Here is a 23,575-nt window from a genome sequence, read left to right as displayed (position 1 = left end):
TGCAGCTGAAGAAGCTCAACTCAGCTGAAGTTTAACTTAGCTGAAAAAGCTAAACTGCAGCTGAAGAAGTTCAACTGCTTTTCAATAAGAACACTCTCAGTTTCTTAAACCTAACAACGGACAAACATAGAGCGTTCAAGAGATTTTGATTTTCAAAAATAGCTTTTGAATTTGAAGGCTTGAGCTATAGCAAACACCATTACCTGTGCGAAAACTACTAAGGAAGAATTAGAATCTGCGACTCAAGATATACATAAAAGTTTATACGTCCATCGCATGGAGTCTTTTCAAGGGTGCCACATATGTGTTTTCTTTTGTCCTTGAAACTTCCTATTTGATTTCTCACCGGTGGTTGTGACTCTTTAGTTCCTGGAAATTCTGAGCATAAACTAGGAACAAACTTATTAGTACCTTTATTTGTTTTGTCATTAAATAACGAAAACCCTCAGTTAGGGTTGATTGCACTTACAATCTTCCCTTTTTTGATGATTGATGCCAAAACATATAAGGTCAAAAAGATAAACATTTGGAGCGGTAAAATTCTTTTGAACAATTGTATATAGATGACTCCCCCTAAATGTGTGCATAAATTTTGAATTAAGCGTGTTGACTTAGCAGCACATTTAGAGACGGTGACTAAGTCCATACTAAATACAATTATCCGAGGGGTGCAAGAGTGTCATAAAGAGAATTGTGATGCATATGACTACTTCTAAACACCCATCATCTATATCATACAGCAACATAAATATCACAAAACAGATTTGATTTAGGAGAAGGGAAGGGGAAATAGAGTGGCACAGATCCCACCTGCAAGTGCTTGGAAATATCATCAGGTGAAAATTGAGAGCAGTGTGAAGGTGGGTTGGAAAAATTGAGTAGAAAATTTGGGCGATGGTATAACTGAGCAACACGTCCAGACTAGTGAGTGAACTGTAAAAGTTCCTTTAATTTAAGATTCAAAACAGAAGATCTAAAGTGTTATCTGTAGTTTAGTTAATTCTACAAAAAAATTAAACCACACAAGTAAATTAAGGTGGTCTAATTTTTTTAGTTATTAACTTTAGCCAACTATTAGACATAGTATCAAACAAGTCCTTATTTATAAGTTTTATAATATAAAGATGGTACGGTGTTTCAGGGTTGGCTAGGTACGACTAATCATTTTTCTCTAATTAAGGGCCTGTTTGTTTACCCCTCAGATTATATAATCTTGATTAAATAATCCTAAGAGACAAACAAACAGTCCAGCTTATTTGCCCAAATTATATAATCTAACCCCTTGGATTATGATAATCCATAAGCAATTGAGCAGGTGCTTATTTCAGATTATTTTTTTCCCACTTCCCCACTACCCTTTCAAGTTTCCTAGAAATTACCCACCAATGCCATTATAATCCAACGAATCGTTTTTGCGCCTATCCGACATCCAGCGACCAGCAAATCCAGCATAATTTCTCCTCGACTCCTCCTAACCCTAGTCGCCAGGCTCCAGGTGCCATTGTCTGGTTCGACCTAGTACAAATATAGAGGGCATTCTTGTCTTCCTCATACAAAAGAATCATATTAACAACTCAAATAATCTGGGTAAACAAACAGGACTACTCAGATTATATAATCTAGATTATATAATCCAGATTATATAATCCTTCAAAAATAATCCAGATTATATAATCCATGGGGGTAAACAAACAGGCCCTAAGTACCTAAGGTGCTAATTATCGAGTGTGCGTCATTTCAAGCGACTTCAGATGTCACTGCCACTTTGAGTATGCCATCCTAGTCGTCCATGTCCACCTTTCTCTTCATCGCAACCTCCGCCGCATCAAGAACCAAGTCTTCATCCTTGCGCGACAACTCCACAACGTGACGGAGCATGTTCTTCACGTCTATGTCCGACGAGCCGCCCTCAGTCACCGCGGCCACAGTATTGTGGGCGAGCTCCTTCACCTTCGCCCGCCGCGCCGCACACGCTGGCCCCTCGTCCATGAGCTCGGCCACCACCTTCTCCAAATCGTCCCTCCCGACCTGTACCAGCAGCCGCTCCCGCTTCCCGGCATTCAGGAGCATTACGTGCGAGGCCGGTACCTTCACGTCGGCGCGGACGCCGACGCCGAGCACGTCCACGATCAGCGCCTCGTTCAGGAACTGGTCGGCGAAGTGCGGCCAGGTCAGCAGCGGCACACCGTTGGAGATGGCCTCCAGTGTCGAGTTCCACCCGCAGTGCGTCAAGAAGCCGCCGACGGCGGTGTGCGATAGGATGGTCATCTGCGGCGCCCACCCGCGGATGACGAGGCCGTAGTCCTTGACACGGGCCTCAAACTCCGCGTCCAGTCCGGCGGTCTCTTTAGTAGACCAGATGAACGGCCGGTGCGACGCCTCCAAACCGGCGGCCAGCTCGGCGACCTGCGTTGCGGACAGGCGAGCGATGCTGCCGAAGTTGATGTAAAGCACAGACGCCGCCGGTCGCGCGTCGAGCCAGGACACGATGTGCTCGGCATCCATCGCCGCACGGTTGCCTCTACCCGCCATCGTGTCCGCGTCAGTGTCGATGAGGCAGAGCGGCCCGACAGCCCATACCTTCCGGCCGAGCTCCGCCGCGTAGCCCTCGACGAACGCGCCCTCCAAGGCCGAGCACGTGTTGACGAGCAGTCCGTCAGCTGTAGCCTCCGCTTCGAGCGTCTCCCGACGGAACTTCTCCATACCTGGCCACTGAAAGAACCCGAGCGACGTCGCCCTGTTGACAACCACGTGCACTGGGAAGTCCGGCACCTCGAACGGCTCCATGTCGCCGGCGGCGCGGTCGTACGTGCCGTGCCTGGCCAGGTTGTGCACAGCGAGGAGGAAGAACGCGGACGGCCCGTGGAGCACCAATCGCGGGACGCCGAGCCGCCGCGCCACGCCCGCCGTCCAGGGGCCCAACGTGTCGGCAACGAGGCAGTCGGGGCGCCGGGGCAGCGACCGGAGGTACGCCTCGAGCGGCGCGGCGAGAAGCCACATGGCCTCGTAGAACGGGACGAAGAGGGATAAGTCCGTCACCATGTCGATGCTCTCGCAGCCCTGGGGCAGGCCCAGCGCGGGTCCCGGGAAGGCGAACTCGACGAACTCGACGGCAAGCCCCGCCCGCGCGGCGTGCTCCAGGAAGGGCCTGCTGCGCGCGGCGTTCACGGGCGTCAGCACGACGGTGACGCGCGCGCCGTGACCAGCGATGAGGCGCGCCAGGTCAAGCATGGGGAGCAAGTGGCCCTGCGCCATAACCGGCACCAGCACGAAGTGGAGCTCCGCCGCCATTGCCGTCGTATTAGCCGTAGCTGTCATGTCAGTACTGCTGCTATTGCTATTGTGTGTGGTACTGGTATACACTCGTTCACAGTACCCAGCGCCAGCAGCGAGACAAGTTTCATAAATAACCAAGCTTCTTTTGATCTTACGTGGGCGTGGGGATACTTTTCAATTGTCACTACTTTGCACTTTTGATTTGACCCTATGTGAACATCGTAAACAATTCCAACTCTGAGCGACATTGACTGCTCGTGTTTGATTCCACTGGAACATGTTTGAATGTCAATTACTATCAAATATAATTTAATTATATAACTAATTATATAAACGAAGACTAAAGCGCAAGACAAATTTATTAAGTTAATATATAATACTTATAATTGATATTCAAACATTAGACGTGACACGAATTAAACTTTAGTTAAGGGAACCAAACACCCCTTAAGCGGCTGACGAGTGATTGGTGCCGAGCCCAGCGCCGGTTGGTCAGCGGAAATGCTGACCGATCAACCAAGTCGATACAGATAGTTCTATGGTACCAATCTTAACTGGTTGACAATAACTGTCTTAATGAAATGATATGTTCCGTATGCTTCACGTCTGCACCACATCAGCTAGTCATAAATTATTTAAGTCCAAAAAATTCTAAAAAGACTCTAAAAGTTTAGAAAAAACTAGAATGTGGACTATAAATAGAGTTTGGGTTCATTCACATCCTCTTGCTCTTCAATTCGTTTGTTTTTCTTCATATTGCAGCCTCTCGCTTTCTATTTTAATATGAATATTATAGGTGGAGTCTAAACTTTTAAACCTTCACTGAGTTAATCAATAACCAATCTTCATCACTTTACGACACCCTACTGGTGTGTGGGAGGTCTTTTCGATGGCCTTCTCCCATACATCATTAGTAGGATGTTTCTACTCGTCCTCGTTCTCTCACTCCACAACCTCTTTTCTATACTCATATCCTCTTCCTTGGTATCCTGCCAATCTTCCATGGATGCTCCTCTCAAGGATGATCCTACCACTAACGCTCCTCCGTACTCGTATGGATATCCACATGGTGCTCCTCCATATAAATCATATGGTGCTCCTCATCCATATGGTGCTTCTCCTTTGATCCCTCCCTCGTTTGGTGCTTCTCCTCCATATGGTGCTCCTCCTTCATATAGTGATCATTCTATATTTTATCATCCTGATAGCACGATACTTCCATCAAATAGGGATAGTGATGTCGCTTCAAACCAATCGACTTACCCTTGAGCGTTGCACTGTGTTCTTTGGTCATCACCGATAACATTCAGCCACCACTAAGCGCCTACTTATCTTTGATATCATTTGAAGTTTTGGAGGTTTGGTTGTAGCACTGAAAAGCAAGCTAAAATTGTCTAAGTGCAAATCTCTACTCTTTTAAAGCATCAGTTTCGTGCATCCCATGAGAAGCACGTTGTTCTGTTTCTCTCCCTGATTCTCGCATACCAATGGGCCGTTACAACATAGATAGGTTATTACACTCATGAGAAACCACTCAAGCCCAACACGATATGAAGACATAAGTAGTGCAACGCTCCCTCGTAGTATCACCTCGCTACCAGAAGGAAGACGAGCAACCAAACGAGATATATAAAAAGGCGTCATCCTCTTTTTCAACTCATACATTTCTCGACCGTTTAGTTAAGATAAAGTATAATATTTGCTCTTATCATTTTAATATTAAATATGTGGACAATATATTTACCTGATATTAAATTTATTTTTTATAGATATTAAATATAATTTTGCATATGCAATCTCACGGACATTGTACTAGTGATTTTTATTGGCCTCTATTCACCTTCTGTGGTCGTATGTTTTCATCCTTCAGCATCAAGAAAAATCAATGGCGACGTGCCGTATCATCGGCCAGCACACGACCGCACGGGCACGGCACGGCGGTCGGTAGTGGCAGGCGGAGGCCGTCGGCCCTCCGTCCAATGGCTGCAAGCCAACGGCGACGGGCCGAAGGTGATGTTCATCGTTCGTTGCCTGCTGGTGGGATGTCAGATTCTCAATGCAGATGGTCGCTTTCTGAAAAGGGAAGATTATATTGCCTCAATGTGCACTCCATAGATTTCTTTGCATGACTTTTCATTGTCTAGAAACCCTGCTCCCATCATATCTCTGCCCTGGAAAACGTACAAAATGTGACGTGTAGTCTTCCGCATGCCTTCCAGAAGGAACTTGGAACTTTATAAAACGGCATCAAGTTGGCACTGACTGCAGTCTGCACATGACCATTGAGGTAGTCCACAGAAATTTCTACCAGCCGCCATTTAACTGCAGCCGAATTAAGTAATCTTGAGTTCTTCACTTAAATAATCTTTCCACCAATACAACAAGAGCGAACTGCAGAACAATTTTCCACCAGTGACACTTTTTTGACAGAGACTACAGATTCAGGCCTAAGTTTCCTTGATGGGTCCCATGGATGAAAATGAAAGACAAAGCAGGTGCTTGGAAAAACAAGCAGCACTTTGAATATCTTCTTTGCATTTTTTTTCCTTTTTTTTCAATACACAAAACACACCCACACACACACACACTCCACATCTATTTAACTGAACTTACCCTTGAAAACAGACTAAAGACCTGACCACAAAAACAGGGGCCCCTAGTTAACCCTCAGGCCTAATCGCCTCTAAGTACCCTAACCCTTTTGCTCCTGCCAGCATCCAGAAGGCCGATTCATCTTGCGCCAGGCCGAGAGCCAGGTCCATTCTGGGCGAAGCCCGTTTGAACACAGAACACTATTGTCATTCCTTATCTTCCAAATAATCCAGGCCCCTAAAACCACCAGAGAATTGAAACCTTGCTTTATATTTTTGCATAACAACTCTAAGGTCTGCTGCCACAATTCAAAAAAAAAAATGGTCATGCAAGCTTGGGGAGATAAATTTGGAAGACCAAAACGGCTTAACAGCGAGAACCAAAACTGTCGAGAGAAGATACATTCAGTTAAAAGGTGATTAATGGTCTCATCCTCTCGGTGACAAAGGGGCACCGTGCCGGATGTGGGAGGTTGCACCTAGCGAGCATGTCAGCTGTCCGATTATGTGCCACCACCCATAGGAAGAACACAAATTTGCGTGGGGCCCAAGATCTCCAGATTAATTTATGAGGTGCGAATTGAATCGAACCATTAAGACTCTGTTTGTTTCGGATTATAATCTCTTTAGATTATATAATCCAGCGCAAATAATCTAGCAGGTAAACAAACACCTAGAGTATGGGTTCAGATTATATAATCTAAAGACCAGATTATGATAATCTCATAATCTCGTCAAGAGTAGCTTATTTAAATTATTTGGCAAAATACCCACCACCCATGATTATGTAAATAGAAATTACAATATATGTCATCCTTCTTTCCTCACCTCAAATAAACAAACAAGTGTACTGTTGTCTTTATGAATAATCTACATTTGTATAATCTAGACTACCAAACAACTACATGTAGATTATAATTTAGATTATAATCCAGATTATATAATCTATAAGCTAAAACAAACATGCCCTAAGCTGATTTAGCAGTGAACTGCCCTGAAGAATCCAGCCGCCATTTATGACAATCTTCCACCTTAGGCTGAAGAATTACTTCCTGGACCAAGTCACGAATTACAAAGAATTCAGTGAAAAGTGAAAACCACAGCCGAGAGATGCTCATGAATGTCCTGCACCCATCTGTTATCAATAAGAGCGTCCTGGACATTCCGTGATTTAGCCCGTCGTTTTTCCACTGATGAAAACAGACGTGGAGTGTTGAGCACCTTTTGTGGCACTGGGCACGGTCGGACGGTGCACGGTCAGACGGTCCCACTCTGTAGCTGGATAGTCTAGGCCACGGCCAAGCCCCCCCTTGGTGCGGCCAGTCCGCGATTAGACCCCTTTTCCATGCGTATTTATCCATCTAAAGTTGCAGGTTCTGTTGGAGAACGCCTAGGAACAGGTCCAGACATCCTCTGTATATATATCAAGGGGTATGGCCAATTGCGGGCACAATCAATCGAACCAATCAACAATGACTTAGTAAGTTGTTGTGAAGTTTGATACCTCCTCTAAAATGTATGCCTCTGCAATGGAAACCTAGATTTTGCATTTATTTCTATATTTTTCGAATAGTCTTTAGACATCTCTCGATTGGATAGCACCAACGTCCCTGCATGGCCCCCCATTCGTGTTTCATACGGGATATGAAGAATCAATACTGCATCGGATTGAAGAAGTCGGGTGAAAATATCTTCTCAAGCTTACATAGTAACACGGTTGTCGATCTTTCCAAGTCTACAATCATGGTCTGAGATAACTCTTTTGCACAAAGCTGATGGAAGAAATAGCTCAACTTTGCAAGCGCTAGCCAGACATGCTCAGGGACATAGCCTCGAACCATCGCCAGAAGAATCCGTTCAATCCATATGTGGAAGTCATGACTCTTCATCCCTAAGACTTGTAGATTAGATAAGTTCACCCCCTACTTAAGTTAGCTGCATACCCATTAGGGAACATCAACATCTTGATCCACTGCAGTACTTCCTTCCTTTGGGCCCTGCTGAGGACGAAATCGGCCTTAGGCCTTCTCCATGTCTTTCCACCACTAGGCGGCTTCAACTCTTGGTTTGATCTATCACATAACACTGACAGATCCACTCTTGCCTTTACATTATCCTTTGACTTATCAGGAATGTCCATAATTGTTGCACAAAGTGCCTTGACAATATTCTTTTCAGTGTACATCACATCAATGTTGTGTGGAAGGAGTAGGTCGTCATAATAGGAGAGCCAAGTCAAGCCTGACTTATGTGTCCACATATGTTGCTCACCATATCCTACAAAACCAGCTTCTGGATTGGCCACGAGCTCATCTATCTGTTGACGAATTTCGGCACTAGTCATCATTGCAGGTGGGTGATCTGTCACTATGACACCTTTCGTAAAGTTCTTGATGTCTAGGTGGAATGGATGGTCAGGAGGGAGAAATTATCGATGTTTATCGAACGACGAATATTTGCCACCCTTCTTCAACCAAACGAACCTAAGAGCTTCCTTGCAAACTGGGCATCGGAACTTACTGTGAACACACCAGGCGCATAATAGCCCATACGTCGGTAAGTCATGCATGAAGTACTGGTACCAAACATGCATTTTGAAGTTTGTCTTCATAGCTCGGTCATACGTCCATACCCCTCCCTCCCAAGCACGGACCAATTCATCAATCAAAGGCTCCTTATACACGCCCATTTTATTCCGTGGGTGGTCAGCAATTATCAATGACACAAATATGTTTTGTCTTTGAAAGCATACACTAGGGGGGAGAATGATGGGGATAACAAACACGGGCCAACATGTGTACGGGGCAACGCTCATTCCATAGGCATTGAACCCATCTGTGGCCAGCGTAACACGTACATTATGAGACTCTTCGGCTTTCTCATGGTGAATGGCATCAAAGTGTTTACATGCTTCATAATCGGATGCATGCACCATCTTGTCAGTATTGTATCGTTTACCATTTTTGTGCCATGTCATTTGTTTAGCGGATTCCTTGGTCATGTATAGATGTTGGATCCTCGGTATAAACAAAAGGTGGCATAAGATTGTCACGGGGATGTCGAGCTACCTCTTCTGTCCATCACCAGAGTCTACCTCCATGAACCTAGACGATTTACACTTCGGACAGTACTTTGCCTCCATGTATTCTTTCGTAAATAGCACGCAGCCCTTCGAACAATCATGTATTTGCTCATACGCCATCTTGAGCGAACGAAGGAGTTTCTGTGCCTCGTACATGCTCTTTGGCAGAACATGATCATCTGGAAGTAGGCTGCCAATAACTATCAACAAACCATCGAATGCATCTCGACTCATGTTGTACTGCGACTTGAACGTCATTACATGCCCAATGGCATTTAGTTGAGAAACCTTTGATGGCCGTGAAGGGCTTCCGTGCCACGTCAAACATGTCATAGACGCCTTTGCGGTCGCCTCTGGCTCGTCCTCCGTACATCCTCCAGCGAACTGTGCCTCGTGATAGTCGTTTACCATATCCGCTACCTTGGCATCAGCATCATAATCCTCGACGCGTTGTTTCACCACCTCCTCTCTTGTACAATGCGCTTCACCATGGAAGATCCACCGAATATAGTCTGACTTAAATCCATTTTTCCAAATATGTTCTACCATGTCCTTCTTTGATTTTCTTTTCATGTTGCCACATTTGCTGCATGGGCATGAGACTAGACTCGCTCCTTTAGCAGCTTCGCCAAATGCCCGTTCCATGAAAGCATCGATCTTTCTAATCCATTCAAGGGTGACATCATTCCTTCCTACACGGCCCGTGTACATCCACGCATGGTCCTCCATCCTCTAACATATATAACCGAGTATAGTTTAATATAAACATGTAATGCATGTACACTACGTTCCTACCTTCTAATAGGTGACAATAGGTCATAATCCCACCCGTGGTTGCGTAGACGGGGTTAGTTTGCATGCTCTACTCTGATCCAAAATAGAGTTTTGTCAGCATCTCCTCGCTGTTCTTCGAATACACGTCCTAGTAGGGAGAGTGTACTGTCCGGAGAACAACAGGGAGGTGACGCCGAAACTCTATCTCGGACTAGAGTAGAGCATGGAAACTAACACCATCTACACATCCGCGGGTTGTCCAAAAAACGTGAACAATCTGAAACAGATACATTTATAGATATGCAAAGATCTGCATATCTACACCGTATCTCTTTCGAACAGGAGACGCGTAACTGGGTTACGTGATCTACGACCATGAAATGAAAATCGAGGTTATACCTAGGGTGGCGGTGGAGTCTGGCTAGCGGGGCTATGGCGAGTCTGTGCATGTTCTCGCGCAGTGGCAAGGAATACCTCTGCAAAAAATTAACACAAACCTATCAACAAAAAATTTCGGCAGCACCTCCCCTACACGAGGAGGTTTCCAAAACCTGCAAATAAAACTAGCAGCACAATGGCTGACATTCACACATGTTTCAATGGCACGATGACCGATAATCACATCTAATCGGCATCCATACCCACCATCACATTATATAGAACTGACACACATAGTATAAACTCACTAAACACGCATACTAAACTAATTAAACTCGCTAAAGTCACTAAATTCACTAAACACTCATATTATAATATGAAACTCACTAAAGTCACTAAACACATACAATATAATATGGATCATTAAACTCACTAAATTCATCGGGGCAGGACCAGGGTCTAAGATGGGGCGATGCCGGGTCGGCGATGGTGGCGACGCGGCGGCGGTGGGCGAGGGCGTGGTGGTGGGGCGCGGTGGCGCGTGAGTGTGAGCTAAGTGAGAGAGAGAGAGAGAGTGAGTGAGGGCGAGGGTGGGGAGCGGGTGAGAAAGAAATGGGCACCAGCCGGTGCTATGTAAATGTTCTTTGCCGAGTGCCCGCGATCTGGTACTCGGCAAAGTATATTTTATTTTTTATATAAATTCTTTGCCGAGTGTCCTCGGAAGACAGTCAACAAAGAAAGTTGTACCGTGTATCTTCCCACGACACTCAGTAAAGAATATTTGTATTTTTTTCACCAAACTTTTTGTGGTTCTTTCCTACACTATATAGACCTACATGTTTAATTTTGGCACAATTTATCAAAGTTGTTGGAACTTGCTCTCTGCTGCAAGTGGGCCAACGGGGGTGAACAATGGCGACAACAGGGTTACGTGCACGGGGGCAATAGCTCTGTTGATCTAGCCTCTCACGGGCACTGTGCGGGGGTATTTATAGGTGTCTGAGTGCCCAGCGTCTTGTCTTAAGGACGCATGTGCCCTCAGACGCCTAGTTTATCCCCGGAATATTCCCATAAAGCAGGGTTACAAGCTGTAATTACAAGTATGCCTTTACAAGTCAGGCCCGTAATACAGAGGCGGCCACGCGGGGCCCGTTACAATGGGCCAGATCACACGTGGGCCTTGGGGCTGAATGAGGTCGCGCCGTGTGAGGACGTCGCCGCAGGTCTTCGTCAAAGTGTCGAGTCCTGCGAAGGGTGTCCCTGCCCGCTTTGCCTCCGTCGGACCAGCGGCTGCAGCGAAGGCCTGGAGCGAAGGGTAGCGTCTTTGCCTTCGCCCCAACATTTGCCCTCCGAGGGACCAGTTCGACAAAGTCACCTGGTGCCGAAGACGTCGCTAGATGGCGGAGACGCTGCCCTCGCTCGAAGTGGTTCCGCGGGGGTTTTTGATGTGACCGTTGATGGACGGCGTACTGTTGGATTGCGGGTTTCCCGAAGCGTCGCGGCCTGTCGGGTTGTGGGTTTCCCGAGGAGCCGCGCCCTGCCTATAAAAGGGGGGCGGGGGCGGCGCTGTTTGAATTCTGCTTTCCGCGCTCCGTAAAACCCTAGCCGCCCGCCGCCTTGCTGCTCCTTTTCCTCCGCTGCTCCCTTTGCTCGCCGTCGTTCTGGCTCGAGTGAAGCAAACCGCCCGCCGCCGCCGACGGTACGTAGCCATGCCATCCTCTTCTTCTTCCGCCACCGCCACGCCGCCGGCCGCCGCCTCGTCTGAGGAGACGTTGAGTGACGCGATGGTGGAAGAGTTGCGCGCCGGCGACTCTGTTGAATTCGGTGTGTCACGGATGACGTCAGGCCGTATTGAAGATATGCAGCGGTTGGGCTACTTTGGCGACGGAGTCGCCCGGGCCCCGGGGACGGAGGAAGTCCCCGAGCCGGAGGGCGAGTTGGTTGTTTTCGAGGCGTTCTTCGCCGCCGGACTCCGCCTGCCTGCGCACCGGTTTGTCAGCGAAGTCCTGCGCAGATTCAGTGTTCAAATACATCAGCTTACGCCGAACGCCATAGTGGCGCTGGCGAAGTATGTCTGGGCGACGACTTCGTACGGCGGGCAGCCGTCGGTTGAAGTTTTCGCGAAGAATTATTGCTTGCATTGGCAGAAAAGGGTGGTTGAGGGCGGAGTTGCGCAGTTCGGGTCGTGCACTTTCACGCCGAAGACCGGCAAGACCACGATGCCAGTAGTGGAGTTGGTCCCGTGCGCCCGCAACAAGTGGGGCAGTTGGAATGAGTTTTGGTTTTATGTTTCTGAGGCGACTGTCGAAGGCCATCAAGGGCTCCCCGTGTCCTTAATGTGCTCTCATTATTACTCTGCGTATCCGCCTTTCGAAGTGGCAGAAGAGGATACAGACGAAGAGGCCCTACGGTACGCCGCCGGTCAGAGCAGCGGGCGTGATTTGGTTGAAGAGTTTGCGGCGTACGGGGTCTGGCCCTTGGCGCACGGCTGGGCGCTGGGCGAAGTATGCCCTCGCCAGATGCCCTTTCACGGAGGAAGGGAGGTGCGAAGTCCTGCCTTCGCACTGAGTTTGGGGAACCGTGACCCGGCCGCCTTCGTGCGTGATGCAGAAGACTTGGCGGTGCGACTCGTGGGGCGCTACGTGCCGAAGACGGAAGGCCAGCGCAGTTTCGATATCCGTGGGTCAAACGATCGCTTGAACAGGGTCTTTGAATTAAATCAACTGCCGTACGACGGCTACCCTGGTCAGGACGAAGCAGACCGCCGCGGGAAGAAACCGGCGGTGGAGGCCGGAGGCGACCCTGCGCTGGCGGCCGCCACCTCTTCGAAAAAGAGAAAATTAGGTACTGCGATGGGAGGGCTTGGGGTGTCTGATAGTTTCGCTAGAGAGTTAATGAGGACGTGTGCGGCCCCGGGGGAGAGGATGTCTTCGCCCGAGCTCCGGGAGTCTTCGGCTCGGATGCTGAGGGTTACCGGGGGTTGCTGGCCTAAAAACATTCCTATCCCCTGGGATGAAGAGGACTGTTTTACATCTCGTATGGCTCGTCGGTGGAAAGTTTTTCCTTATGGGCGAAATATCGGTCATGTTGTGTGGGCAGTGATGGACAAGGATCGCCAAGCGGCGGCGCGGAAACGCCAGGCGACCGTGAGGGTTCATGAAGCCCGGCCGAAAAGGCAGCGGGGAGCATCGAAGGCTGAGGCCTCCGGCGGAGGCAAGCCGCCATTGCCGGCGAAGGCGGGTGCCTCCGCGCCTGGCAAGGCGCCGGAGGCGACGGTGGGCGCCGGAGGCCCCAAGCTGTCGAAGGTGGTGCCGTCCGCCAGCGGAGTGGCGGAGGCTGCGAAGGCGGCCCGATCGCTACCGCCGCCCGGCAAACGCGTTGCCGACTTCGGCACTGAGATTGATGTGGAGGATTATCTTGGGGGTGAGTCTATATGTATACACTTTTTTTTTTTTTAATCTGTTGATGCGTTGCAGGGTTGGACGAGGGCCCGCTCGCTCTAGTTGTGCCTGGCGTGGCGGTCGCGACGGCTGCGCCAGCGCCGAAGGCGGGGGTAGAGACCCTTGGCGCTGGAGGCGAGGTGACTGCCCTCGCGTTGGTCAGAGACGAGGCGGACGCGGCGACCCGCCGGCTGAAAAGAGCAATGGAGGCGCTGAGTCAGGTCTGCCGAGTTTTTTTTTTTTTTTTTTTTTTTTTAACACGGGCCTTATGTGTGTTCTGCAGGTGGCTGACTTCACCAGCCGTACTGCGTCGGGGGCCCTTACGGCGACGTTGTCTGCCGAGGTCGAGAGACTTCGGACGCAACACGCGGACGCTGTCCGTGAGAAGTCGGCCTCCGACAGCAAGTGCCGCAAGCTGGCGGAGAAGGTGGCCGCCCTTGAGAAGGAGAAGGCAGACCTCCGGCGCCAGCTGATGGAGGAGAGAAGGGAGGCCAACGAAGCCATCGCCAGGGAGCAGTCTGCGCAGGCGGAGGCCAGGCTGGCGCGGGCGGAGGGCAATGTCGCCAAGGAGCTCGCCGGGGAGCTGCAGCGGCGGCTTGCTGCCTGCGAGAGCCGTGCGGAGGGGGCCGAGGCCGCGGCGCGAGCGGAGGCCGAACGGACGCGCACGCAGCTCATGACTTCATATCGCGAGCTGGGTGTGCGGACGAGCGACTTCGAGGTGCCGGAGCGAGAGGCCGGACTTCGCTGTCTGGAGTGGGTGCAGGAGGAACTGCAGGAGCTCCCCACTGTCTTGGCGGGGTTGATGTCGTTCACCTCCCTGGTCACCTGCGAGGCAGCGATGAACGCGCTCTCTCGCGAAGGCTGCCGGCACTTCGAGGCCCTCGACCAGGTGGATGAAGATTTTGGGCGAGATATCTTTGAGGTCGAAGACCCCGTGGTGAAGGAGTCCGGCGGGGCCCTCTTTGACCGGATGTGGGGTTCATACGGTCGAGAGGTGGTCCGGGCGCGGGCCGAGGCTGCAAGGGCTCAGGTAACGTTGTCGTTTACTCGGTGCTTGCTGGATGCGGTTTGTGCGTGTGTTTGCTGAACTTTTTGTACGTTTTGTCTTAGGCGGAGCGCGGCGAGCGGGTGGACGATTTTGGGGCGCTGAACAGCGCGCCGCCTGAGCCGGAGACCACCCCTGCGGAGGCCGCCACTGGAGTCGCCCCGGTGACCGCGGAAGATGCACCAGGCGCCCTTGTACCTGCTGCGGCCGGCGAAGGCCTACTCCCAAGGGTGGCCGAAGGCGCGTCTGATGCCCCCGCAGCTGCTGTGCCGGGCGCTGAAGATCCGGCGGAGACAACGGCGGAGGCGGCGGCGGAGGCTCCCGCAGCGGCAGGGCCTTCGCAGGTGGCGTAGGTGGTGTTTAGGGTTGAGGGATTTTTGGATGATGTACTGAATTTTGGTTGCTGCGCAGGTTCAAGATTTTGGGCCTGCGCACGCAACCGCTACTACTGGTTTTTTGGCGGCTTCGACCGCGGAAGGTGGAAATGAATGTGGTGGGTCTGTTTCTGAGTTTTTTGATTTTACTGACTCTGGGAGCTCGGCTGAATGGACCGAGGAGTCGTCGGAGGAGGACTTGGACTATTTTGCGGCCCTGGACGAGGCTGCGGCGGAGGCTGCGCTACATGCTGCGGACGCGCCAGGCGTGCCCGGTCCTAGCACCGGGCACCGACGACGAAGGGCGGTTGCGAAGCGTAGGATTAGTGCGGAGGAAGGGGCTCGTCTTCGCGTTAGTAGGGTTGGTCGGCAGGAGCTGCTGTCTTTGCCGGCCGTCTCGGGTGTGGGGGAAGGGGAGCTGCGAAGCCTTTTTGCTGGTGAGGAGCTTAGGATAATGTTATTTAATTATAGAGAGATGGGGATTATTCCTAAGGTTGAGCCGATGTAGGGCGTGGTGCCCTCGCTTGTGTATGTGCAAGGGTTTGTAGAATGGAGTGGTGTGCCCTCGCGTGCTTGTGCCTGCGAGGGCGCTGTGTACTTTGACTGGTGTGATTGATTGTGCTGTGCCAGTGTGATTATAATTGGTCTTGCTGTCGCTTCTGCTTTTGCCATACTGGGTCGGCTGCGCCCTTGGGCGGTTTTTACGGTAGGCTCCGGCTGCGCCTTTTAGGCGACTTCTGCGCGAAAAGCCTTCGCGATAGACTTTGATTTTTGCGCACTTGTGGAGCTAAGTCCGGCTGCACCCTTGGGCGACTTTTGCGCGGTTAGTCTTCGCGATAGACTTCGATTCTTGCGCACTTGTTGTGCTAAGTCCGGCTGCACCCTTAGGCGACTTCTGCGCGGATAGTCTTCGCGATAGACTTTGATTTTTGCGCACTTGTTGTGCTAAGTCCGGCTGCACCCTTAGGCGACTTCTGCGCGGATAGTCTTCGTGATAGACTTTGATTTTTGCGCACTTGTTGTGCTGAGTCCGGCTGCACCCTTAGGCGACTTCTGCGCGGATAGTCTTCGTGATAGACTTTGATTTTTGCGCACTTGTTGTGCTGAGTCCGGCTGCACCCTTAGGCGACTTCTGCGCGGATAGTCTTCGCGATAGACTTTGATTTTTGCGCACTTGTTGTGCTAAGTCCGGCTGCACCCTTAGGCGACTTCTGCGCGGATAGTCTTCGCGATAGACTTTGATTTTTGCGCACTTGTTGTGCTAAATCCGGCTGCACCCTTAGGCGACTTCTGCGCGGATTGGTCGCACGCGAGGGTGGCTAGCGCTTAGCCTCGCGGTGACTTCGAATTGGTCGAATGCCGAAGACCGTTGTCGCGGTCTTTTTTCGACACATGCTTTTGCGGGGGATTTTTCTCACATATATTACATGGCTCCGCCTCGTTAAAAACCTCACCCCCCGGGAGGAAAAGAGTGCGGGCCGGTACAAGATTGTTTGCGGTGAATTACAAGGGCGAACTCAGCCCTAGGAATTAAACAAAAAATTTACGAAGGTTGTCAATGTTCCAGGAGTGCTCCAGGTCCTCGCCATCTGGCGTTGCGAGCCTGTAAGCGCTGGGGGAAGCTTTTGTCTTGACTATGAAGGGGCCCTCCCACTTGGGCTCCAGCTTGCCCTTGGACTCCGTCCGAGCTGTTCGGATGAGTACGAGGTCCCCCGCGCTGAACTCCTTTGGGATGACTGCGCGGTCGCGCCATGCTTTGGTCTGGGCTTGGTATTTGTTTAAGGCCTGCAGGGCGAAGACCCGGTCTCCGTCAATGAGATCTTTGGAGGTTGGCTCATCCACGTCAGGGGTGGCTGACGGAGCTGTGCGCGGAGACCCGTGTTTTATTTCTTGCGGGGTCATTGCCTCTGATCCGTATAGAAGGCGGAAAGGAGTGAACCCGGTCGCCCTGCACTCGGTTGTGTTCAGCGCCCAGACTGCCTCCGGTAGCAAGTCGGTCCATCTGCCCTTTTTCTCGTCGAGGAGCATCTTCTTGATGGCTGTGAAGATTTTCCCATTGGCACGCTCCACGACTCCGTTGGACTGCGGATGATAGACTGAAGCGAAGGCAAGCTTGGTGCCAATGGAAAAACAGAAATCCTTGAAATCTTGATTGTCAAACTGCTTGCCGTTGTCAACTGTTAGCTCGGACGGTACTCCGAAGCGGCAAACAATGTTCTGCCAAAAGAATTTTTGGGCAGTCTTTGATGTGATTGTGGACACAGCCCTCGCTTCAATCCACTTGGTGAAGTATTCGACGGCTACGAAGGCGAACTTGAGGTTCCCCTGAGCGGTGGGCAAGGGCCCGACGATGTCCAGGCCCTAGCGCTGAAGAGGCCATGTATGGGCGACCAGCTTTGTGTATTGCGAGGGGTTGCCTGACCGAGGAGAGAACTTCTGGCAGGCTTCGCAGGACCTTGCGACTCGATTTGCGGCGCAGATCATTGCAGGCCAGTAAAACCCTTGCCGGATCACCTTAGCAGCCAGGGCCCTTGGCCCCGCGTGCGAGCCGCAAGTTCCACTGTGGACCTCGCGCAAGATTTGGATGCCTTCGGTTTCGGTGACGCATTTAAGCATTGGCTGACTGACCCCCTTCTTGTATAATTGGCCCTCGATTAGCGCGAAGTCCCGGCTCCGATGCTCGAGGCGCTTCGCCTCACTGACGTCGGTTGGGTGATAGTATCCCTGTAGAAACAGGGTTATTGGGGCCCGCCAGTCCTCGGTCATGATTAGGTGGACTATACGGTGGCCCTCGCTATCATTTGTTATTTGGAGCCCTTCGGGGCTCCGGACGGCTGGTGTGCCGATGGTGTGAAAGAATACGTCGGAGGGCAGGGGCTCGCCCCTGGCGGCGGCCTTGGCTAATGCATCGGCCTCCTCATTCTTGGCCCTGTCCACATGCTGTAGGGTGAATCCCTTGAACTGCCTCTCGAGACTTCGGATAGCCGCGAGGTATTGCATGAGCGCGGGGTCTTTTGCTGCATAGTCTTTTTCGACCTGACCGGCGACTATCTTGGAGTCTGTTTTGATGATACAGGTGGTGACTCCGAGGGCCCTTAGCTTGCGGAGGCCGAGGATGACTGCTTCATACTCTGCTATGTTGTTTGTACATTTGTCGGATTCCAGAGCGAAGCTGAGGCGTGCTGCATATCTGTGTTTGACTCCGGCTGGTGAGGTGATGACTGCAGCGACGCCTGCCCCCGCATGACACCATGCACCGTCGCAATGGATAGTCCAGACCTTTTCTGTGGATGGGTCCGGCTGTGTTACTGGCCCAGTCCAGTCGACGACGAAGTCTGCCAGGACTTGCGATTTGATGGCTGTCCTGGGCTCGAAGCTGATATGGTAGCCGGAGAGCTCGGCTGCCCACTTGGCGATTCTCACTGATGCCTCCGGGTTCCTGAATAGTTCGCCGAGTCCCCTGTCCGAGGTGACTCGGACCTTGAATGCTTCAAAATAATGGCGCAGCTTGCGCGAGGACATAACAACTGCGTAAGCAATCTTCTCCAGTTCTGTCATGTTGCATTTGGATGGTGTCAGGACTTCGGAGACATAATAAACAGGGCACTGTCTGACTGCGCCTTCGACTGTCTGCTCCTGCACTAGTGCCGCGCTGACCGCGTGCGGCGAAGCCGCGACATAGAGCAATAAGGGGAGCGAGGAGTCTGGGCTTGTGAGGATGGCCAGCTCCGCCAGGTACTGTTTTAATGAGGCGAAGGCCGCTGCTTGCTCCGGTCCCCAAGCGAAGTCCTTCGCGCCGCGGAGGGTTTTGAGGAAGGGGAGACTTCGCTCGGCGGACCTGGAGATGAATCTATTGAGGGCGGCCATCCTGCCTGTCAGGCGCTGGACGTCCCTGGCGGACTGCGGAGGCGACATGTCGACGATGGCCTGGATCTTGGTTGGGTTGGCCTCGATGCCTCGGCGGGACACCAGGTAGCCCAATATCTTGCCCTGGCGGACACCGAAAACGCACTTTTCCGGGTTTAGGCGGAGTCGTGCATCTCGCATGCTCGCGAATGTTTCCGCCAGGTCGGCGAGGTGGTCCTCCTTATTTTTGCTGGCGACGACGATGTCGTCCACATATGTGAATACGTTTCTGCCGACCTGCCCTTCGAGCACCGTTTTGGTGAGTCTGGAGAAGGTGGACCCGGCATTCTTGAGACCCTCCGGCATTCTGACAAAGCAATAAGTGCCGAAGGGTGTTATAAAGCTGGTGCTGGCCTTGTCTTCCTCCTTCATGTATATCTGGTGATAGCCGGAGAAGCAGTCGAGGAGGGACATGACCTCGCATCCGGCCGCGCTATCGACTATTTTGTCGATCCGTGGCAACGGGAAATTGTCCTTTGGGCAGGACTTATTGAGACTGGTGAAGTCTATGCACATGCGCCATTTTCCGCTTTTCTTCTGCACCATCACAACATTGGAGAGCCACGTGGGGTAAGCCACCGGCTCGATGAATTTAGCCTCCAGGAGGCGATGCACCTCCGCCTTGGCGGCTTCTGTCTTTTCATCTGACATCTTGCGAAGCTTCTGCTTTTTGGGTCGCACCGAAGGGTCAATCCCCAGGCTGTGTTCGATTATGGCTCGGCTGACTCCGACCAGATCGAGGGCAGACCAGGCGAAGACATCTTTATTCTTGGCCAGGCAGCAGAGAAGTCTCTCTTCTTCAAGTGACGTGAGGTCTTCGCTGATAGTTACAGTCTGTTTGGGCGTGGCCTGATCGAGGGGGACAGTCTTGGTCCCGTCTTGGCACTGCAACTGTGCCTTGTCGTGCTGCTTGTCGGTTGGGCTAGCCGGCGCAGGGACTTCGCGCTGGGTCGTGAGACAGTGTACATTTCTCTGACCGGGCACGAAGTCCCGCTCTATGTTGCGCGCCGTCTGCTGGTTGCCGTAGATTGTGATGGCGCCCAGCGGGCCTGGTATCTTCATACATAGGTACAACCCGTGGATGGCGGCTTCGAATTTGTTGATGGAGCCTCGGCCCATGATGGCGTTGTATGGATATACCATGTCGACAATGTCGAAGGTTATTTGCTCACTTCGGGCATTGGGTGCTACACCGAAGGAGAGGGGCAACTCTATCTTGCCAACTGGAAAGGTGCCCTTGCCGCCGAAACCATACAACGGGTTGTCCGAAGGCTTCAGCAAGCTGTGGCTTATGCCCATGCGGTCGAAGGCGTGGAGGAAGATGATGTCCGCCTGACTGCCGTTGTCGACGAGGACTTTGTGTAAGTCCCAACCTGCCACGCTGCAGTTGATGACCATTGCGTCGATGTGGGGGGCGCTGCGTAGGTCGACGTCTCGCGCGTCGAAGGTTAGCGGTATGTGGGACCACTTCGTCTGCACGACTGGGCCAGTGACGGCGACATGGTTGATGCTGCGGTAGTGGTCCCGCTTCTGCCGCTTGGTGTCGAAGTCGGTGCTTGACCCCCCTGTTATCATGTGAATGACTCCGCGATAAGGTTGATCGGCGAAGTCTTCTTGCTTTGGGGGATGGGGAATGTTTTGGTGTTGCTGGTGTGGTGGTGGGGGTGGAGGAGGTACGATTTGTACTTCCTGATGATGTTGGTAAGCGTGGTGCGGTGGATGCGGAGCGGGGGCGTGGACGTATGGTGGAGGGGGTGGCTGGTAGTTATGCGCGACAATTCTGGGATTGTCGGCCGGCTGTGCCCTCGCCATTCTATCTCTGGTGGCCTTCGTCTCGGGGCAGTCTTTGGTCTGGTGGGCGCAGTCTTCGCCGTGGAAAAGGCAATAGAACCGGCGCGGCGGCTGCTGCGCCCGCCCTCGACCCCTGCCGCGCGTTCCATTTCCGCGGCCTTGGGGGGGATATTCCTGGCGGCGAGGGGGGTCAGCAGCAGGCTGTTGGTTGACGATGTTGTGGACTTGCTGCTGACTGCGGCTGTCTCGACTGGAGTCTGGCTGCGAAGTCCTTGTCCACGTGCGGCTGGACTGCGGAGTCTGACTGTTGGGTTTCCGTTGCGACTCGACCTTGCGCTGGTGGAGCTCTTCGGATTTGGCATATTTTTCGAAGAGCTGATATAGCTCCTGCAAGCTCTTGGGTGGATCCCTGATACAATGGCTGTAGAGGACGCCGGCCCGAAGGCCATTGATGGCGTAGTGGATAGCGATCTGATCGTCGACAGAGGGCAGCTGTGACTTGAGTGTTAAGAACTTGCGGTAATACTCCCGCAGAGTCTCCTTTTCCAGCTGTTTGCAAAGCGAGAGCTCGGCCAAAGCGTCGGTGTCTGGACGGTACCCTTGGAAGTTGAGGAGGAACTTGTCCCTGAGACTTCGCCACGAATCAATGGACAGCGGGGGCAATCTGGTGAACCAGGTGAGTGCTGGGCCCTCTAGGGCGATGATGAAAGACTTTGCCATTGTGGCCTCGTCCCCTCCGGCTGATGCAACGGCGACTTGGTAACTCATGATGTATTGCGCCGGATCGGTGCTGCCGTTGTACTTGGGGTATGCCCCCGCTCGAAAGTTGGCTGGCCAGGGCGTCACTTGCAGGTGTGGCGCCAGGGGACTTCGCTCGTCGAGGTAGTTGATCCCTTGGAATGGCGCGCCGTGCTGGGGGGCGTAGTCATGCTGGGGGAAACGCGGGTTCTCCGGCTGCGCCCGGTGCTGCAGGGGTTGGCCGTGCTGTCGGCCGAGGTAGCCTCCGCGCATGTCCTCCGGCTGAGCGCGTTGTTGGAAGGGTGGTTCTTGCTGCAAACCGAGGTGGCCTTCGCGCTGCATCAGCGCGATCTCGCGCTCGAGGTCTTGGGCTTTCTGCTCCTCGTCGCGTATCATTTGCCGCACTTTGGCTAATGCGGAAACACGTTGGCGCTTGGCCTCCAGTATCTCTTTCTGCCTCTGGAGATTGCGGTTCCTGAGGCGCAGGGCGCGCAGCTGCAGCTGTTCTTCTGTTGAGACGCCGAGGGCCTCACCATCCTCGGTGAGGTCGGCGCCTTCCAGTGGGGCGAAGCCTGTGGGCGGCTGCGACTGTCCTTCGGTTCCGCAGGTGCGGAAGGTGTCGTCTTCGCCGGCGTGGGGGACACTGTCCTCAATGGGCTCTTGGTGGGTGGATTGGGTGAGGGCGAGGGCCTTGCCCTTTCTTGCGGCCAGCAGTGCTGCCTTCGCAGCCTCGTCAGCCTTGGGGTTAGCTCTCTTGGGTGCCATCGCGGGTGGTTTTGTCGTAGCACGAACGGTGGGCGCCAAATGTTGGAACTTGCTCTCTGCTGCAAGTGGGCCAACGGGGGTGAACAATGGCGACAACAGGGTTACGTGCACGGGGGCAATAGCTCTGTTGATCTAGCCTCTCACGGGCACTGTGCGGGGGTATTTATAGGTGTCTGAGTGCCCAGCGTCTTGTCTTAAGGACGCATGTGCCCTCAGACGCCTAGTTTATCCCCGGAATATTCCCATAAAGCAGGGTTACAAGCTGTAATTACAAGTATGCCTTTACAAGTCAGGCCCGTAATACAGAGGCGGCCACGCGGGGCCCGTTACAATGGGCCAGATCACACGTGGGCCTTGGGGCTGAATGAGGTCGCGCCGTGTGAGGACGTCGCCGCAGGTCTTCGTCAAAGTGTCGAGTCCTGCGAAGGTTGTCCCTGCCCGCTTTGCCTCCGTCGGACCAGCGGCTGCAGCGAAGGCCTGGAGCGAAGGGTAGCGTCTTTGCCTTCGCCCCAACAAAAGTGTTTGCTATAGCTATTTGATTTAGTTTGTTTAATTGAATTGCTTCGAATGATCCATATTTGAACTGCAAGTCACTCGAAAAATAGAAAACGGTGAATGCAAAAATGATCTTCATGTTATTTAGCATAAGTTACGGCCTATTTTAGGAACAGACTAAAATTTTCAAGCATCATGCTCACAAAATATGGCTGTGAACTTGTCATCCAGTTGTTTTAAAATTGTATAAAACACAAACAAAGTAAAAAAACATGAAACTTGTTGACATGTCTGATATCCTATGTAGAGCCTATGATAAAAATTTGAGACTGTTTCGAGAAAGTTTCACCGTATTATGTGTAGAAATCTAACAGGCCTACATTGAAGTTCTATATTTCATGTGAAAGACACTTAGGTTTCTACACATAATGAATAGTGGACCCTATAATGAACTGTTTTCTGGTTTTTTTCCCTACCCGTCAAAGTGTTAGAGCATCTCCAAGGGAGACTCTAAACATGGTCCTATTTTAAATATAGGACTCAACCATAAAACACCCTTTCAACAGCGATACTATTTTATAAAATTTCATCAAACAATTATAGGGATCGGTCTCTCGGGTACTAAATATAGATCATTATATACTGGAGCCCTATCCTCGTTTCACTTAATTTCCAATCATTTATTTCCAATTTATTTCCTAATAACATAATTTATTTACTAAATACCATTATTTGAGGCATGACTGTTGGAGTAAATATTTCTTTTAAGACCCTAAGCATTATAAATACTGTCCAATTTCAAAATTTAAGACTATTGTAGGGTTGGTTGTTGGAGATGCTCTCCTTTTTCTATTTTTAACTCCAATAGTAGTTTCCATCGGTTGGTTTAGAGGAAAATGGAAACATATGGCCCGGGTTGA

The 23,575-nt window shown here is 51.6% G+C and overlaps 1 protein-coding gene across 1 annotated transcript; it reads right to left on the bottom strand.

Moving 5' to 3' along the window:
- Positions 1–1,404: 1,404 nt before the first annotated feature.
- Positions 1,405–3,441, bottom strand: LOC103630075 (UDP-glycosyltransferase 73E1). The gene has a single exon (XM_008651170.4). The coding sequence runs from the start codon at positions 3,316–3,318 to the stop codon at positions 1,780–1,782; it is 1,539 nt and encodes a 512-aa protein (XP_008649392.1). The 5' UTR covers positions 3,319–3,441; the 3' UTR covers positions 1,405–1,779.
- Between the last annotated feature and the right edge of the window lie 20,134 nt (positions 3,442–23,575).

The sequence above is a fragment of the Zea mays genome, chromosome 6, assembly GCF_902167145.1.
Source record: "Zea mays cultivar B73 chromosome 6, Zm-B73-REFERENCE-NAM-5.0, whole genome shotgun sequence".
Taxonomy (NCBI): domain Eukaryota; kingdom Viridiplantae; phylum Streptophyta; class Magnoliopsida; order Poales; family Poaceae; genus Zea; species Zea mays.
The sequence above is the reverse complement of the archived record's forward strand: the minus strand, read 5'-3'. Positions and strand labels throughout refer to the sequence as shown.

Coding starts and splice junctions, on each gene's coding strand:
- LOC103630075 (XM_008651170.4), bottom strand. CDS start 3,318: ATGACAGCTACGGCTAATACGACGGCAATGGCGGCGGAGCTCCACTTC.